Source organism: Anabas testudineus, chromosome 2 (assembly GCF_900324465.2).
Source record: "Anabas testudineus chromosome 2, fAnaTes1.2, whole genome shotgun sequence".
Taxonomy (NCBI): domain Eukaryota; kingdom Metazoa; phylum Chordata; class Actinopteri; order Anabantiformes; family Anabantidae; genus Anabas; species Anabas testudineus.
The window spans coordinates 12,792,038-12,806,515 of record NC_046611.1 but is presented as its reverse complement, the minus strand read 5'-3'; the positions used below and the strand labels follow the sequence as shown (position 1 = coordinate 12,806,515).

General features: G+C 40.9%; 1 protein-coding gene across 2 annotated transcripts; it reads right to left on the bottom strand.

Moving 5' to 3' along the window:
- Nucleotides 1-2,723: 2,723 nt before the first annotated feature.
- On the bottom strand, nt 2,724-14,478 carry LOC113163145 (midkine-A-like). Of its 2 annotated transcripts, none has more exons than XM_026361505.1 (5): nt 14,391-14,478; nt 5,321-5,400; nt 4,780-4,947; nt 3,785-3,940; nt 2,724-3,297 (listed from the first exon to the last, which is right to left on the bottom strand). In XM_026361505.1, the coding sequence occupies exons 2-5, from the start codon at nt 5,397-5,399 to the stop codon at nt 3,269-3,271; spliced, it is 432 nt and encodes a 143-aa protein (XP_026217290.1). In that variant the 5' UTR covers nt 5,400; nt 14,391-14,478; the 3' UTR covers nt 2,724-3,268. The 2 variants fall into 2 exon arrangements, with proteins under 2 accessions (XP_026217290.1, XP_026217291.1); XM_026361506.1 differs by having other exon boundaries at nt 4,783-4,947.

The following is a 14,478-nucleotide window of genomic DNA, read 5'->3' as shown; positions in this document are numbered from 1 at the left end:
TGAACACGTCCTGCTACTGCTGCAGGAGGTGCTGGTGGATGAGGGGGGGGGGGGGGGTCCTGCTGGTGGCTCGCGCTGCTGTGGGCAGGACCTGAAAACACGATGGCATTTGATATTTCAGTGAGCACAAACACTATCCTCCAGAGAAGCAGTGCCTTTCTTACTTTCACTGACGTCCATATGCTCCACTCTGAAATCCTCGGTGTGGAATCTGCAACAAAAGCTTCTGAATAATTGACAAGGTCCTGCTCATTAGTAAATGAGATAAATTGTCCTTTGGGTTTCTACCCTGTATTAGTCTGTACACCCTGCCAGGTTTTTCTCTGTGTTCTTCAAGAGTGACTCTGTCTCCTCCCTGTAGGCTTCCTTTAGCTCCATTATTTTAGTTTTGATCTTCCTTTGCTCTGTCCTCGATTCCTCTTTTATTCTAACAGGTATTCTTTTTCCTTTACTGATGCTTTTAGCTCTGTTGTTACCTTTGGATATTTTGGGATACACTGATTATTTCAGCTTGTGAATACCATTGGTGCACATCATTCATGTAAGAGAAACAGAGCTATTTTTCCTGAATATATTTTGAAATCAATTTATTTTCTCTTTTACTGGGGTTCTAAACATGTTTTTTAATTTGAGAAACTCAGACCTGGGAACGGTAAAGAGTAAATGATTTGTAGACCTGAATGAGATCTGTAATATATTGCAAATCAGTCCAGGTTGAGCTTTAAACCTGAGTAATAATAATAATAACCAGGTTATGTGTTCCCCTTTTTTTAGTGCTCATTAAAACCTAGCAGTGAAATTTTTAACTAGTGGGAGCTGTGAGATTTGCTTGTGACTAAGACTAAAGTAAAGAAAGTTACAACAATCAGGCCGGGAATAGATGAAGGCAGGTCTGACGTTCTCCATATACAGTGGCTTGTAACACAACATAAATATATTTTATTGGAATGTTATGTGAAAGACCAACACAAAGTGGCATACACTTGTGAAGTAGAAAGAAAATTAAACATGAGTTTATTTATTTTTTACAAATAAAAAATTGCAAAGTGCAGTGTGCAAAAGTATTTTAGAGGTCATTCAGTTGCTTTAAAGGAACAAAAAGCATTTTTGAATAACTTTCTTAAACAGCTCTGGGACACCAAACAACTTACAAATCATCACTACTTGACATTGTGGGAAGTGTCATTATCTGATGCTGTGCAGCGGGGGTGAAGAACCTGGTACTTGTGTGTACTGTGGACTCGACAACCCCCCGTACTGTATGTTTCATATGAAGCTCATCATGTTGCATCACCTTGTTAATCTGCCATCTGACCTAATGAGCTCCAGGATACTCAGGTTAGCTACCTGTCAGCTGCCACGCTGAACACGAAGCAGAATAATGTCAGGAAAACAAAACATGCAGAGGGGGAATCAAACGCCGAAGCTCAAATGCCTTTTGTGGATGAGTCGTATGGTTCCTCAATATAAAAACCTTTATTTGAGCATCGCTTCAAATAACAAACCAAAGTTAAGCAGACTTTTCACTAACGCTGGGATAAAGTACATTTGTGAGGCTGAGCCACATGTAAATGAGTGGATGAAATGAAGACAGCAGAAATAAGTCATAGCTGGAGGGAGCTGTTTATTTATTGATGAAAGCTTTCTTCTCTAACGTACATCAAAGGCAGAGTGGCACGCTAGGTGTGCGTAAGCGTGTGTGTGTGTGTGTGCAAGCGAGGCTGTGTGAGTGAATGTGCATGTGTACACGACTGTATTGTAGGTTGGGAAAAAAGGTTTTTCTGCATTAGCAACAACAGTGCATTATCATTTTAATTTGTTATTGTGACAATGCATCATGAGGAGTGAAGATCACACTCACAACAATGTGTAATTCTAGTCATTTCGCTCCCAACAATGTGAATAAATATCAGTGATCAAGTTCTATTTGTTTCACATCGCACACGCCGCTCCACTCTACTGGGAGACAAAAGACCAACGTGTGGAGGACAAACACAAAACCTCACTTTTAAACAGGGTCTTTCTATGATCTTTATCATCAGCAGTAAGGATGTCATTACCCTCAGTGTGTTTGGATAAAGATCTCCTGTATGTAGAGTGTGACAAGTCCTTGAGGTTTGTCCGGTGACACATGCCGAGACGTCTCATTCTCTGGGCGTGTGCTATAAAAGGACCCTCTGTGCTGTTCCTTACAATTTAGAGCTTCATTACTTTCGTAGTCAAGAAGGTCACAGCACACGTGTCCAGTCCAGCACAGGCCTTTGTTCTGATTTAACCTTCATTTGATGAGATCTGTCCATGCATGAAAAACAGACAGTCAGTAATCCCACTATCAGTAATATTGCGATGCTCCACCACACACAATCTGTGTCACTGCAACCACAAACGTGTGTGTGTGTGTGTGACAGCAACACACTGTCAGTGACAACAACAGTGACGAGTAAGACAAAGATTTTATTATTTTAAGTCTGAGTGTAAGGTTTTTTTTTTACTCTAACCTTGAGTCCGTAACAGGCTAATTGACGGGCTAAATGCAACACAACAGAAACCTCACTTACTTTTCCACCATCGGTGTATTTTTAACAGGTGTGCTCAGTAAAGATCATGACTGTTTGTCTTTTATCAGCTTAGAAACACTGTTTGTTCATATTAGTGACTAGTAAACGGTCACTGGTCCAGCAAACAGGGGAAAGTTCAAGAAAAAATACAAAAGAGACACGATGTAAGAGTATGTTCTTCAATTTTAATAAACAAAATTAAATGGAAAGAGAGAGAGAGAGAAAGGCCACTGTTTGAAGGGATAAAAGTCAAAATTGGTGAAAATTAGAGAAAGTTTTTACAATATTCAGGGTGAAAATAGTGAAATTCTACTGGATAACCAGGGTGGATAGAATTATAGAGATATTGTTGTCTAAAGGAAGATTTATTATAGAAAATGTTCAGATCAGCAACGCTGCCCGGCTACAAGGTCACAGGACACTTAAGGAGTCCTAATGTAGACATTCAAAGCATGTTTGCACATTTAATGTTAAGCCCAGGTGATGAATTGTTTGCTATTCAAAAATAAAAGCCCTGTGTTTGCAATGCTTGAGAACGTGTGGAGAAGATTCAAAATGTGTGCATGTAAATGTGTAAGTCTAAGTGCTGTGTCCACTGTCCAGACAGGAGAGGACAGACTGCTTGGAAGAGACAAGTGTTGTGTTTCTGTTTGTTCTTTAAGTGTGAAGACTCTTGTCTGTCCCTACAGACTCCTCTCGACAGGCGGTTTCTAGTTGCCCTTGCCTTTTCTCTTCTTTCCTGGAAAAAAGACAAAGACGAGCACAAATATCACTCAAACCTCTTATTAGCAAGTTAGAAGAATACGGCATTCAGCTGGGCCTTAAAAAGTGGAATGGAATTTCAGCTCAAGTGAAAAGGAAGGCTCTGCAGAGTAGAAAAGATAATACGATTAAACTTTGAGTACATCTTTATTGCAACTCTGTTTACAATTTGCAACTCTTCACGGCAATTTCATGCAGGTTGGTGCTGGAGGAAAGTTCTTGGGGACACTTATATAAGACTGTTTGATATGTTTTGATTTCAATCTGTTCAACGTTCGGAAAGCTTTCACAAAATCATGTGTTTCAGGGCCCAAGCAATCCCCAAAAAAGATCTACAGTGTGGAGGGACAGGAGAAATTCACAATGGCTTAATCATGCAGTACTGACTCCATCAATATGTTGCCAAGACATGACATCAATTATGGCTTCAGATGAGCATTCAGCTGTGAATTTGTCAGTCTTACCTGGTTTTCGTCTTAGTTTAGGGCAAGGTTTGGAGTAGGAAATGCTCTGATCACACTTTGCCTTGTTCTGAGCCCTCTTCAGCGTCCCCGTTCTGGTCTGCAAGCCAGTGCTTTGGTCACACTCTCCCCAATCAGTGAATCGATACTTACAGCCATCTAGAACAGAGAGAGAGGGAGAAAGAGGAGGAATCAGAAGAACCATTACTAATTTAAATATTCGCACTTATATACTTTCATGTTAACTTATCAAACACTTTCTGTGTGGTTTATACAAAACAACTCCTAAAGCTCAGGGTTCCTCCTCAGGTTGGAGTTGTAAAGATGTTTCTTTAAATCTCGATGGATGTGTTTTCTCTTGCAATGCTGCTGTATGTGTGCTACTGAGACTTAGCTCTATATCCTAAACGTAACGTTTGTGGTAAACTTTTCTAGAACACTGCTTTTAGAAGCATAATGCAAACAAACACTGGTTTTAAGAGTTAAAGAAAAATAAAAGCTAATTTCTTCAGTGTGCAAGCTTCAGGAATCAGAAACAGTGTCACACGTTTACAACTGAATCAATTAGAGCTGAATTGTTGCCGACACTGTCAACTAAAATTGTATCGTAGCTTCACGTGCGTGTGTACAGAGCTGATGCACAGCGTTGCATCATATGTGTTAGTGATGCTTCCACTGTGTCATATTCTCATTCTGTGCGATCTTCCAAACAGTGTGAGCTGCGTGTCTGAAAGGCTTTTGGAAAATAACAAAAACTACAATCACATAAATGGGGCAGCAGATTCCTTTACACTGATATTTTAATTTGCATTTCTTAATTTATCTGCACCAGCCCTACGAAATACTATTGCTGTGTGTGTGTGTGTGTGTGTGTGTGTGTGTGTGTGTGTGTGTGTGTGTGTGGTGTGTGTGTGTGTGTGTGTGTGTGTGTGTGTGTGTGTGTGTGTGTGTGTGTGGGTGTGTGGGTGTGTGTGCTTGTGTGTGTCTGTCCGTTTTACCGCCTAACAGTTGTTTCAACTTGCACGGTACTTTGCATTTCATCCTCAAGGTCTGCTGGTCACATGACCCCTCTCTAAACCCTGGTCCACAGTCCCCGTTGCTAGGGACACAGTTTCCATAGCGCCAGTCAGTGCAGTCTGACCCAGACTTCGAGGGTTTGGTTTTTTCTATCAACAGAAAAGAAGAGATTTTATCAACTAGTTATTGTACATAGTTAATATTATTCCAACCTGCAGTCCACACTGAGATTGCTGGTGGACTGTTCACAACGGCGTATAAAATGTTTGCATCAACTTGATTTCAACTCGTTTCAAAGCATACAAATGTTAAAGGCACAAATCTTGCCATCAATAATGATTTTGTGTTGTTGGGCCTATACATGGCAGTATATGTAGTAATGACTCAGCCCTCAGTGTGCAGATATGTATCCAGAACATAAAAGTACAAATAAACTAAATGAAATGAAATTACAATAATGTCAAAATAAAGAAGTTCAGGAACACACAGAAAGAGCAGGAGGATGGAAATGGAGAATCTCACCTTTCTTGTTTTTCCCTCCAGCTACTGTTTTGATGCTGATGAGTGTGACTAACAGCAGCAGCAGCAGCGCGGCCCTCATCCTGTAGAAAACACACATTAAAACGGTTCACTTTCACTCTAAGTGTTAACCAATAACTGTTGACCCTCAACCCAGGATTATTTAGTGTGAAGTTATTATCTGCTCCGCTAACTTTCACCATCGCAGCTTGTAGCAACCCAACGGGAGGTTCTGGGACGCTGGCTGTCTTTATGCAAGAAAAGACACACATATCGTTTTATAGGTCAACTGGACTCACTGTAAACCATCTGACATCTCCAGCTACGGTCTGCGTCACATATAATCCCTGGTGTCAACTGTAAAATGTCTATTCTGACTCATGCAGCCACTGGACACTTCACACTCCACCTGACAGAGAGAAGTTGTAGGTGTGCAAGCGTTTCATCCACCACCAACATCCTGCCCAATTAGCTTATAGCACATGTACATTAACACTAACCCCCTCATAAACCACACAACCTTCTATCTTCTTCTGGAAAACTCTACAGTTCAACAGTTGTTGAATGTCCGTGAACTCCCATCTCAGCCGTGGAAGCTTGTAACTCCTTCAGACCAGTCTTAGGCATCACAGATATTAATGTATTTAAAGTATTAATGTGACTTCTTAAACTATCCGGCTGCACTAGTGATGATTTACTGTTAATCCCTAAATTCTTAGACTCATTTACAAAATAAAACATGTTTTCAGTGACTATATTCAAACTATGTTAGCATGAATCCGTCATGCTCAGGAGTACTTTGGAAACTCGTTGTCAACTAACACAGTTCACGGCTGCATCATGCATCAACTCTGTGCAGAAACACCGCCGAGTCCTCTGGGCTCAAGCTCCTTTCAGATGGACCAAAAGACAGTGGAAAGGTTTTCTGTGGTCAGAAGAGTTCAAGTTTTCAGCCTGTTTTCACTGTGCCAAGAATGAAAAAGACCACCCGGACTATTTTCCGTGGAAGGTGCCAAATACGTGTGAAGAGACTTTTGATGTAGAGCTGTTTACTGGGAATATTGAGAGTTTAGAAAATGTTCTAGAAATGAGGTTTATCATTTCTGTTTTACATTTTCAATTGATTTAGATTACTTTATAGAGATCTGTTTTCAGTTTGACAGCAAAGAGACGTTTTCTGGATGTGTAGGTGTCAAAATAATCAAATGAAATCAAGTGTTATCATTAAGTGTTATAAAAAATTTAAAAAATAAAAACTTTCAAAGTACAAAATACTGCATAATAAACAAGAGTGAAGCATGAAAAAGTGGTCGGGACAGCGCATCAGAGATTTCATCCAATGTGTTTTTGGAAATGAAGTAGGTGCATAGTTTACATGCGTCCACGAGTTCGACACATCAGAGCCAAACACTGCAGGTGCAGCCACCAGTGGTGAAAAGCCAGTAGCCAGCAAACGTATATCAACCAGCGGTTCACTGCGGGTTTCTGTGTGTGATGCTGTAAATCTTTAAGTTTTGCTGCACATCACACTCCAAGAAATGATTATTTATTTCGACATGGGATAAAAATACACCAGAAGATCGATGCCAAACACATTTTCTACCCACAAAAGTCTTTCATCTTGGGCTAAGTCTTCAAGCTTTCCAGCAGACATTATTAACAATCATTAACTTTGCCTCACTAGCCGGCAGGATCAGACATACTGGATGACCCCAGGGTCTCACTCATGATCTGATTATACTGAGCATACTGAAAAAGTTCTTATAGCGTGAGTCAGCGAAGAAACTTTTTAGTCTGAAAGACAACTTTAACTTTGTCTATTAACATGTTTTAATATTGAAACTGAAAAACTCGCTTACTTATCTTCTTAGGACTTTTCAGCCACATCTTGTGACCATGAAGAACAATGTCAAGTATGAACCTGTTTCAACCTGTTTAAGGATTTTTCTACTTGCCCAAGATGCTTAAAATCTAATGAAAAGTTCTTTCCACACTGTCTCTTCTTCTATATGAGTACAGGCAAAGCTGGTGGAGCATGGTGAAGCAGAGGTTTCACACACCAACCAGGCTGCAATTATGTACTGCTACTCTAATAACTTGTCCAGGGACTGGAGTTGAAAAGCAACGCAGCAGAATCCCACGAGGAAATCACTCCAAGCTTTTCCAGGATCAGTAGTAGTATCAGCAAAGGGAACAAAACATATTTATCACATGAAAGTTGAATTCATCACTAAGACATTTTCCTTAGATGTTGAAGCATTTTAAAACAAGGACGGGGATGAACGTGGGAAATGATTGATGCTGGCCCTGGGGTTTGGTTTCGAGTTTGATCAGGAAGCTTCCACTTTAGGCTAAAAAGGCATGATTACAATTTAAAATATGACTAAACCAAACAAATATATAGTCAGCTGGAGCACACACACGTCCGTGTCATTCAGGAGTCAAGAGGGAACCATTCAATCTTCCTCAAATTCAGCCCAGGCCGTCCTCTAATGCTGACCTGTGTCCACCACAACATTAAACGTTCGGTTTGTGCTGTGTTTCAGTTAATAAGTGTCAAAAAAAAAAAACTTCCCGAGTGGTCAATACTTTTTACAGACCCTGCATCCGTCTCTTTAGCTGCTAAATGCTGCTCTCTGCTCGCCAGCTAGTCTCTAACTGTGTCCGCTGTCTGCTGCTGAGTAGTGCAGGTAGTGGACGGAGGGTCTCTGGAGCTTTACTTCTGAAAACAGTTGCCTGCTGTAGCCAAGCGTGACACCATTAGAGTGGGGAGACTAAAGTTTTTGGGGCCAAGCAGATTAACAGCGAGGTGAAAATAGCTTCCACGAAGCTGAGGGGAGCTGCAGGTCGGGCGATAATTCTCTACAGGGACTTTTAATGATACCTTTCAGATTGTCACGCTGTTGTTTTTGATTTTAGGGGAAATAGTGGTGCAATCTCTGCTTGGTCGAGGGTCTTTGCTAAGTCGGCGAAGGACGGAGAATCATGTCAGCCTGCCTTTATTGTCATATGTTAGAAATCCAAAAATATTATTATTTTAATGTTTAATAATTAAACTTTAAGGGGGCTGTTTGTTTAGCAGCCAGAAGATAAGTGATGCAACAACAGCGGATTTCTCACATGGGCCACAACAACGGTATCATTTGATTGTTCTAACATTACAGTAGTTTGAGGCTTTTTTACTTTTTAAACGACCCAGTGGGAGTCGTGAAGGGAAATGAGCTGATTTGTTCTTTTGTTTTTTCTCCCTCACGCTTCTCGTGTACTTGGCTGGCAGTTTGACAAGGCTTGTGCAAACCTCTCCGAACTGAATGGTAAACAAAAGGAAGCGTTCAAGTGTGCAGCCAACTTTTCAACCCTAAATTCCTGATCTGTGCACCACTTTTCATTAAATATACAGAAGTGTATTTTCTTGCTGGGACATTTATAATAGCATCCCATGTGGGTCATGGTGAGCTGCTGTTTGCTGCGGAGCCATGCTACAGAATACATACCATAAAAAAAAAAGAATGGCCCATAATACGTTCAGAGTTATGATTAATTCACCCAATTATATCTCATAATGAATTTTTCATGTTTACACCTGCACCGCACCGTGTTTACACAAACAGATACGAGCAGAATATGACTAATTCTAGGAGAAGAGCTGTAGTATCCCAACAAATCAGAGTAAAAAACACCCACGAGACCGAGACGAGCTCAAGACAATAGGAAAAAAACAGGAGCAGCCTCAAGACAAAGAGCAGAGTCCCTGTCTGTGCGGCCTGCTGATAGCTGGCTGCATTGTTCTGTACCCGTGTGCTCATGTATCTTCATGGCGTGGTGCTGTTCCCTCTTTTCATTCCTCGTTTGACGTTTGATGGTGGAGCGTGAAGCCCCGAGATAGAGCCTGAAAATGAGGGTCTCGCACCAAGAGCTGGAGAGCGGAATCAAGAGAGAGAAGATTGTGAGAGAATGACGCTGTTTGGACAGAAGCCAACGTGCTACCTGCTAAGACATGTGTGTAAGACAAGCATGTGTGTCTGGGAGCTGCTGGTGTTGGTCAGGTCTGCTTATTACCTTAACTTATCTGACAACAAAAAGTGTTGAGATTGAATTTAAAGTAGAGATTTGAGCTCATCCCTTGATGTTGTTTCAGGAAGTTGTTGATAAGTTAGTCATGTTGCAGCATTATGATGATTTATTAGATCCCACTTAGACAGTACTAAACAGAATTAAAGCTGTTAGTCAGAGAGGTTAATAATCACTTTGATGAGCAACAGCAGCCACAAAGTCTCATTATTACAGGAAGAAACGCTTTGTGGAAAGATCAGTCCTGTAGTTTTCGGGAAACTAGCAACTGCATAAAAGGCTCATTTGGTCTCATTTGGTGTTTGGCTGCACAGAAAGCAGAGTCAGCAGATCGTATTGATCACGTGCTCTCTTCATCGAGTGAATTAAACATAGGACTTAGTTCTTAAAGAGATGCAGATGAAACCTCATAACAGCTGCGTCCCTCCACTCAGTTGTGTGCTGGTCTTTGGGTTGAGTCCTCAACAACTAGCTGCACCAAATAGGACTTCAAGGATTTCAAATACATTAACAGGAGTGTTAAACACATGGTTTGGACCCATTCTTTCATTTGTCCTTTGCATCCTAACAGCAGCCTTCCAGGCACAAGCAGATTGCACAATGCTTTCAAAGGTATTAAATACAGATGCAACCCCAACCACCGCAAATCACTTTCAGGCTTAATAAATCACATTGTGTGTCTGTTTGCATTTTTCCTCCCTTTATTTTACACGCTTGAATATTTATGAAGGCAAAGCTGCAAACTCTACTGTATACGATGGTGTCAGCCTCTAATTCACATGATCTATTCTTGTTACTGGTTTAAAGTGGGGGGATCTTTTTGGGGGGGCTGTTTGATGTTTATCATTTCACAAGGATAAAATAAAACAGGACACAAACTTTAAAGATGAGTCATTTCTATGTTTGGGAATGAAGGTAGCAGAAAGAATACCCTTTGGTCAACAGATACTCCAAACTCCCTCAAGTGGCTTTTTTTCTTTCTGCTCCAAATATCACTGTCAGTGCCTAGAGGTCTATCTGCCATACGACAGAAACAGAAAAATATATAAATAAACAAAAAATAAAACCTGAAACCTGACGTTCTTATGAACACGAAAGAAGACAGAAAAGAGGGTTGTGGTGGTAAGAGAGGTTATTTCCGGTGGACTGAGTGTGTCAGACAGAAAAAGAACAAGTGAAAAAGTCTTCAGTCTATGACAGAGGTCACATTTGGATACAACCAGTGACTATTTACTAGTTTCAGGGTTTCAGCTTTTGAGTGTATTAAACTGAACCCTTCAGATTTACTATACCTCCTATAACGTTTGCTTTTAGCAGCTCACACAGACACTGGCACACACCGCACTGCCTCCAGGAAAAAGCCACAATCAGTTGCACGGTTCAACATGACAAAGGCTGTCACTTCTCCAGCCGACTCAGTTTTTCCATGTGACTAAAACATCGAGTATCACAGCTTTAAAATAGTGTTTTAACTCAGCTGAGCTGTACGACCCGTAGGCTGCTGAGATTACAGAGACATCACTGGAGGCTTCGGTGCTCGTCAGATGGCTCATTTACCAGCGTGGTACTGTACCTTGTTGATTAGGTACAGCTCCACCCACTGTAATCTGATGCAATAGCTCTGAAATGAACTCTACCATTATAGAGTGAGAGTGCTGACTCAGCTCAGTGGACACAACATTGAAAACACTGTTGTGTTTCATATCTCCAGCAGTGAGTGGGGGGGGGGGCTGCTGTGGCTCAGTCAGGAGGCTTTAAGTGCCACTTGTCAACACCACATTATGATACACACACACACACACACACAGAGAGATACAGATATACAGATTTAAATACCATTTATACAAACAAGTTCAATCTGATTGTTCCTTTACAGTGTTGGGCACAATAGTTTCCATGGATACTCTGGGATGGCAGCCTGCTCCTGTTTCCTCTGTGAAGAAAGGTGGGTCATTGTGGCAAATGTCTTTCTCCTTGTCTCCCGTTGCAGAAGATGTTGCTTTGTTTAGTTTAGCTTTAGTGAAAAACTAGGATTAGAACAACGTTTCGTTTTGAATTCTGCAAAGCCAGAATTCAGCTGCACACACATTCAGCATTGATCTGGCAGCAGTCACGGATGATCTTTGAAGCCAAACACAGACGTGTACAAGTCTCATCATAAAAGCGTCATAGTGTGAATTTATGTTTTATGTTTATTTTTTAATCTCACAAACAAAGTGTGCTCAGAAAAAGGACACATTTTGCTCCCTGGACGTCCAAAGTTTAGGGTCTGAAGGAGGGATGTAGGGGTGTGTGTGTGTGTGTGCGTGTGTGTTGCTGTTGACTCTGTAATTAGGGATTCTGAAAAGCAGCCATGCGGAAATGACTTTTTACTGGACCCCGTCTGACCTACTAACTACAGCAGGCGGACAGACTGCGGAGACAGGGGAAGCAGTTGAGACCCATAATTAGGGAGACAGTGCACATAACACACACATGCACATACTCTCCGAGTCGTCCATAAGTAACACCTTGTTCACACAGGACATGTTTTCACATCATTAATCAAATGATCACACCTGTAAGTACGAGTTTACTTTCCTGACACGCAAGAGAAGCTTCAGTCCAATAAAAGCTGAATGGGAGCTGTAGGTTCAGAGATGGACGGAGATGGATGGAGATGGACAGAGATGGACGGTGATGGACGGTGAGCTCTGCAGTAGAAGTTGAATTCTTTTAGTTACTTTTATCTGTGTAATCTTAGTAACTTTAACTTTATAAAGTGGACCCAGATCTAGCACCAACCCAGCTCTCCTATTTCCTGTGTTGTTATGCTCTTATGCTTCCCTTTATCTAATTACAATAAATAAGAAGCTGCAACATCTATTAATCAGGCAGAGATTGACTTGTGAAAAGTGTGCGTTTGACCTAAAAACATACATAAATACATATATTCTTTCAGTATTTGGATCAACCAGGTCCTAAAATGAAAGTCCTGTCTTTTTAAACATGTTTTATTATTATTTATTTGTGAGGACACTGCAGTTGTGTAAATGTGAGCCTGGCTGGTAAATGGTACTGAGGGATTTTCCACTGTGACTGTTACTGTTATGTGTCGCTCCCAATACTAATGGAGTCACCAGCCACTTCTGTCTGATGTGGGAAGCTCTCATCCCATCTTCCTCCACTCAGCTGCCCTGGGCAAACATGAGTGAACCGTAAATCAATATGCTCCACTAAAGCACAATATCAGCTGGCACGATAGGGGCCTGAGGTATAGGCTCAGCCGTATCACCTGATCTTAAGTCAGTGCCTCCAGAGCCTGCAGAGCAGTTAATGCGGCCGTATGAGTGCATTGACGTTATACTGAATATATCGAGATAACAGGTAAATATGGACAAAGTACTTTAAAAGAAAATGAACTGTATTTATATTAACTTTAAAAAAACATAGGCAGCAGTTTGAATAAAGCTTAGACATGTACATCTATTAAATAAAGACCTTGTTCTCTCTAAGTCTGAATTTGCAGTAGTGCACTTAGTGTACTGTATGTACTTCTGTAGTAGTATAATTCCTAGTTGTTGCTCACAGGTCTTTTCTTCTGCCCAAACTGTCAGCAAAAAACAGCCAAACTAATAATAGGTCATTTTCTCTGCCTCACTCTGATCTGCCTCGTGGCCGCTGAACCTCACTTTATCTGCATCTCTGCCATAACATTCACTGACATAATGGATTCTCCTGCTCCTTAACCAGCTCCACTACAAGTCCAGGGTTCGAATTACACTTTGGGTGGTTGTTTGGTCGTGAGGGAGGAGAAAGGGGAAGATACTTTAGGGCAGTGCTTCAAATGACATCACCTATAACAGTATAAATCATTTTAAAAAAGACAAAGGAAGCAAAAAGACATAAAACGAAACTCGGTTAGTTAATCACAATGACCAGAGACGAACTGCACACATACTTGTTGCTGCTACTAAAACAGTCTGACTTAGCTCATTCCCTTAGCAACACATCTCAGGCTGTTAACACACACTAACTTATTGGTGTTAATCACTTTTCTTTGTTTGCGTCAGAAACTCCAGAGGTCTCTGAATCCAAATTACAGTCAGAGGCTGACGTGGGCAGTTTTTCCCACTTTCCAAACCCATCCGAACTAATTCTTAAAAAGACCTAAACTCCACCTGGCCCCCCTGCAGTTTGAACTCTGGCCAACCTTTACCCTGTACCCCCAACAACAAAACCAAGACTTAACTCTTAAACAGCACTTGAATTTATGTTTTCTGTCCAAAGTGTCTTCAAGCTGGATACCACAATAATGGGCTCCAGATAAAGTTTAAGTACTTCACTGATCCCCATAGATGATGAAGTTTCAGTGTCGACGTGGCCACGAGGAACCACCAGTCCAGGGGCTCATGAACAACTCCCAGCTTAACAAAAAAAACTAAAATCTGCCCACGCACAGTACCTATAGAACAAAACACACACGAAATGTTCCAGGTACTTACAGTACAACACAAGCAGCCATTTTAAAAAAAGCCTTTTTTTTAAATCCAGTTTCTGTCCAGTATTAAAACACACCTTTACCTGCACGTCCTTAAATTTCCTAAATAAGAGCAGAACACACACCACACAAAGTGTTGCAGAGTTCACAGAGAAGCTCGACTTGCAGTATTTGAAAAAGGCTGAGATTCAGAAATGGGCCAATTACATAAAGACTAATAAAACCCAGTGGGTAGATGATAAGACGAGGACAGAGTGCTGCACAGTTTTGAATACATTTGAAATTAGTGCTGTTGTTAAAAATGGTAATTTTTCAATTTTTTAAAAGCACATACACAGAAAACACAATTCATTTGAAGTCTGAGAGTCTGAAACCACAATTAAATACCTATTAATCAAATGTTTTTAAGAGAGGTCCAAATAAACTGTACACAATGAAACCAAATCTTTTTTTTTTTTTTAGTACTTACAGTTCAGAATATTTGATGTAAAGAGAGAACTGAAATGTAGAGAGAGGACTTACTTGTCTAGTTGTCAGCTGTAGAAAGGGGAAAAGTTGTGGCTCCTGTCTCCTGTTCCTGCACCCCCTCTATCACTGCTGCCCCCTTTTG

What these genes read in the sequence shown, in the direction of transcription:
- LOC113163145 (XM_026361505.1), bottom strand. Translation starts at nt 5,399, where the DNA reads ATGAGGGCCGCGCTGCTGCTGCTGCTGTTAGTCACACTCATCAGCATC. An exon ending in TGGAGGGAAAAACAAGAAAG is followed by an intron (nt 4,948 to 5,320) that starts GTGAGATTCTCC and finishes TTCTGTTGATAG; the next exon opens with AAAAAACCAAACCCTCGAAG. An exon ending in TAAACTAAGACGAAAACCAG is followed by an intron (nt 3,298 to 3,784) that starts GTAAGACTGACA and finishes TCTTTTTTCCAG; the next exon opens with GAAAGAAGAGAAAAGGCAAG.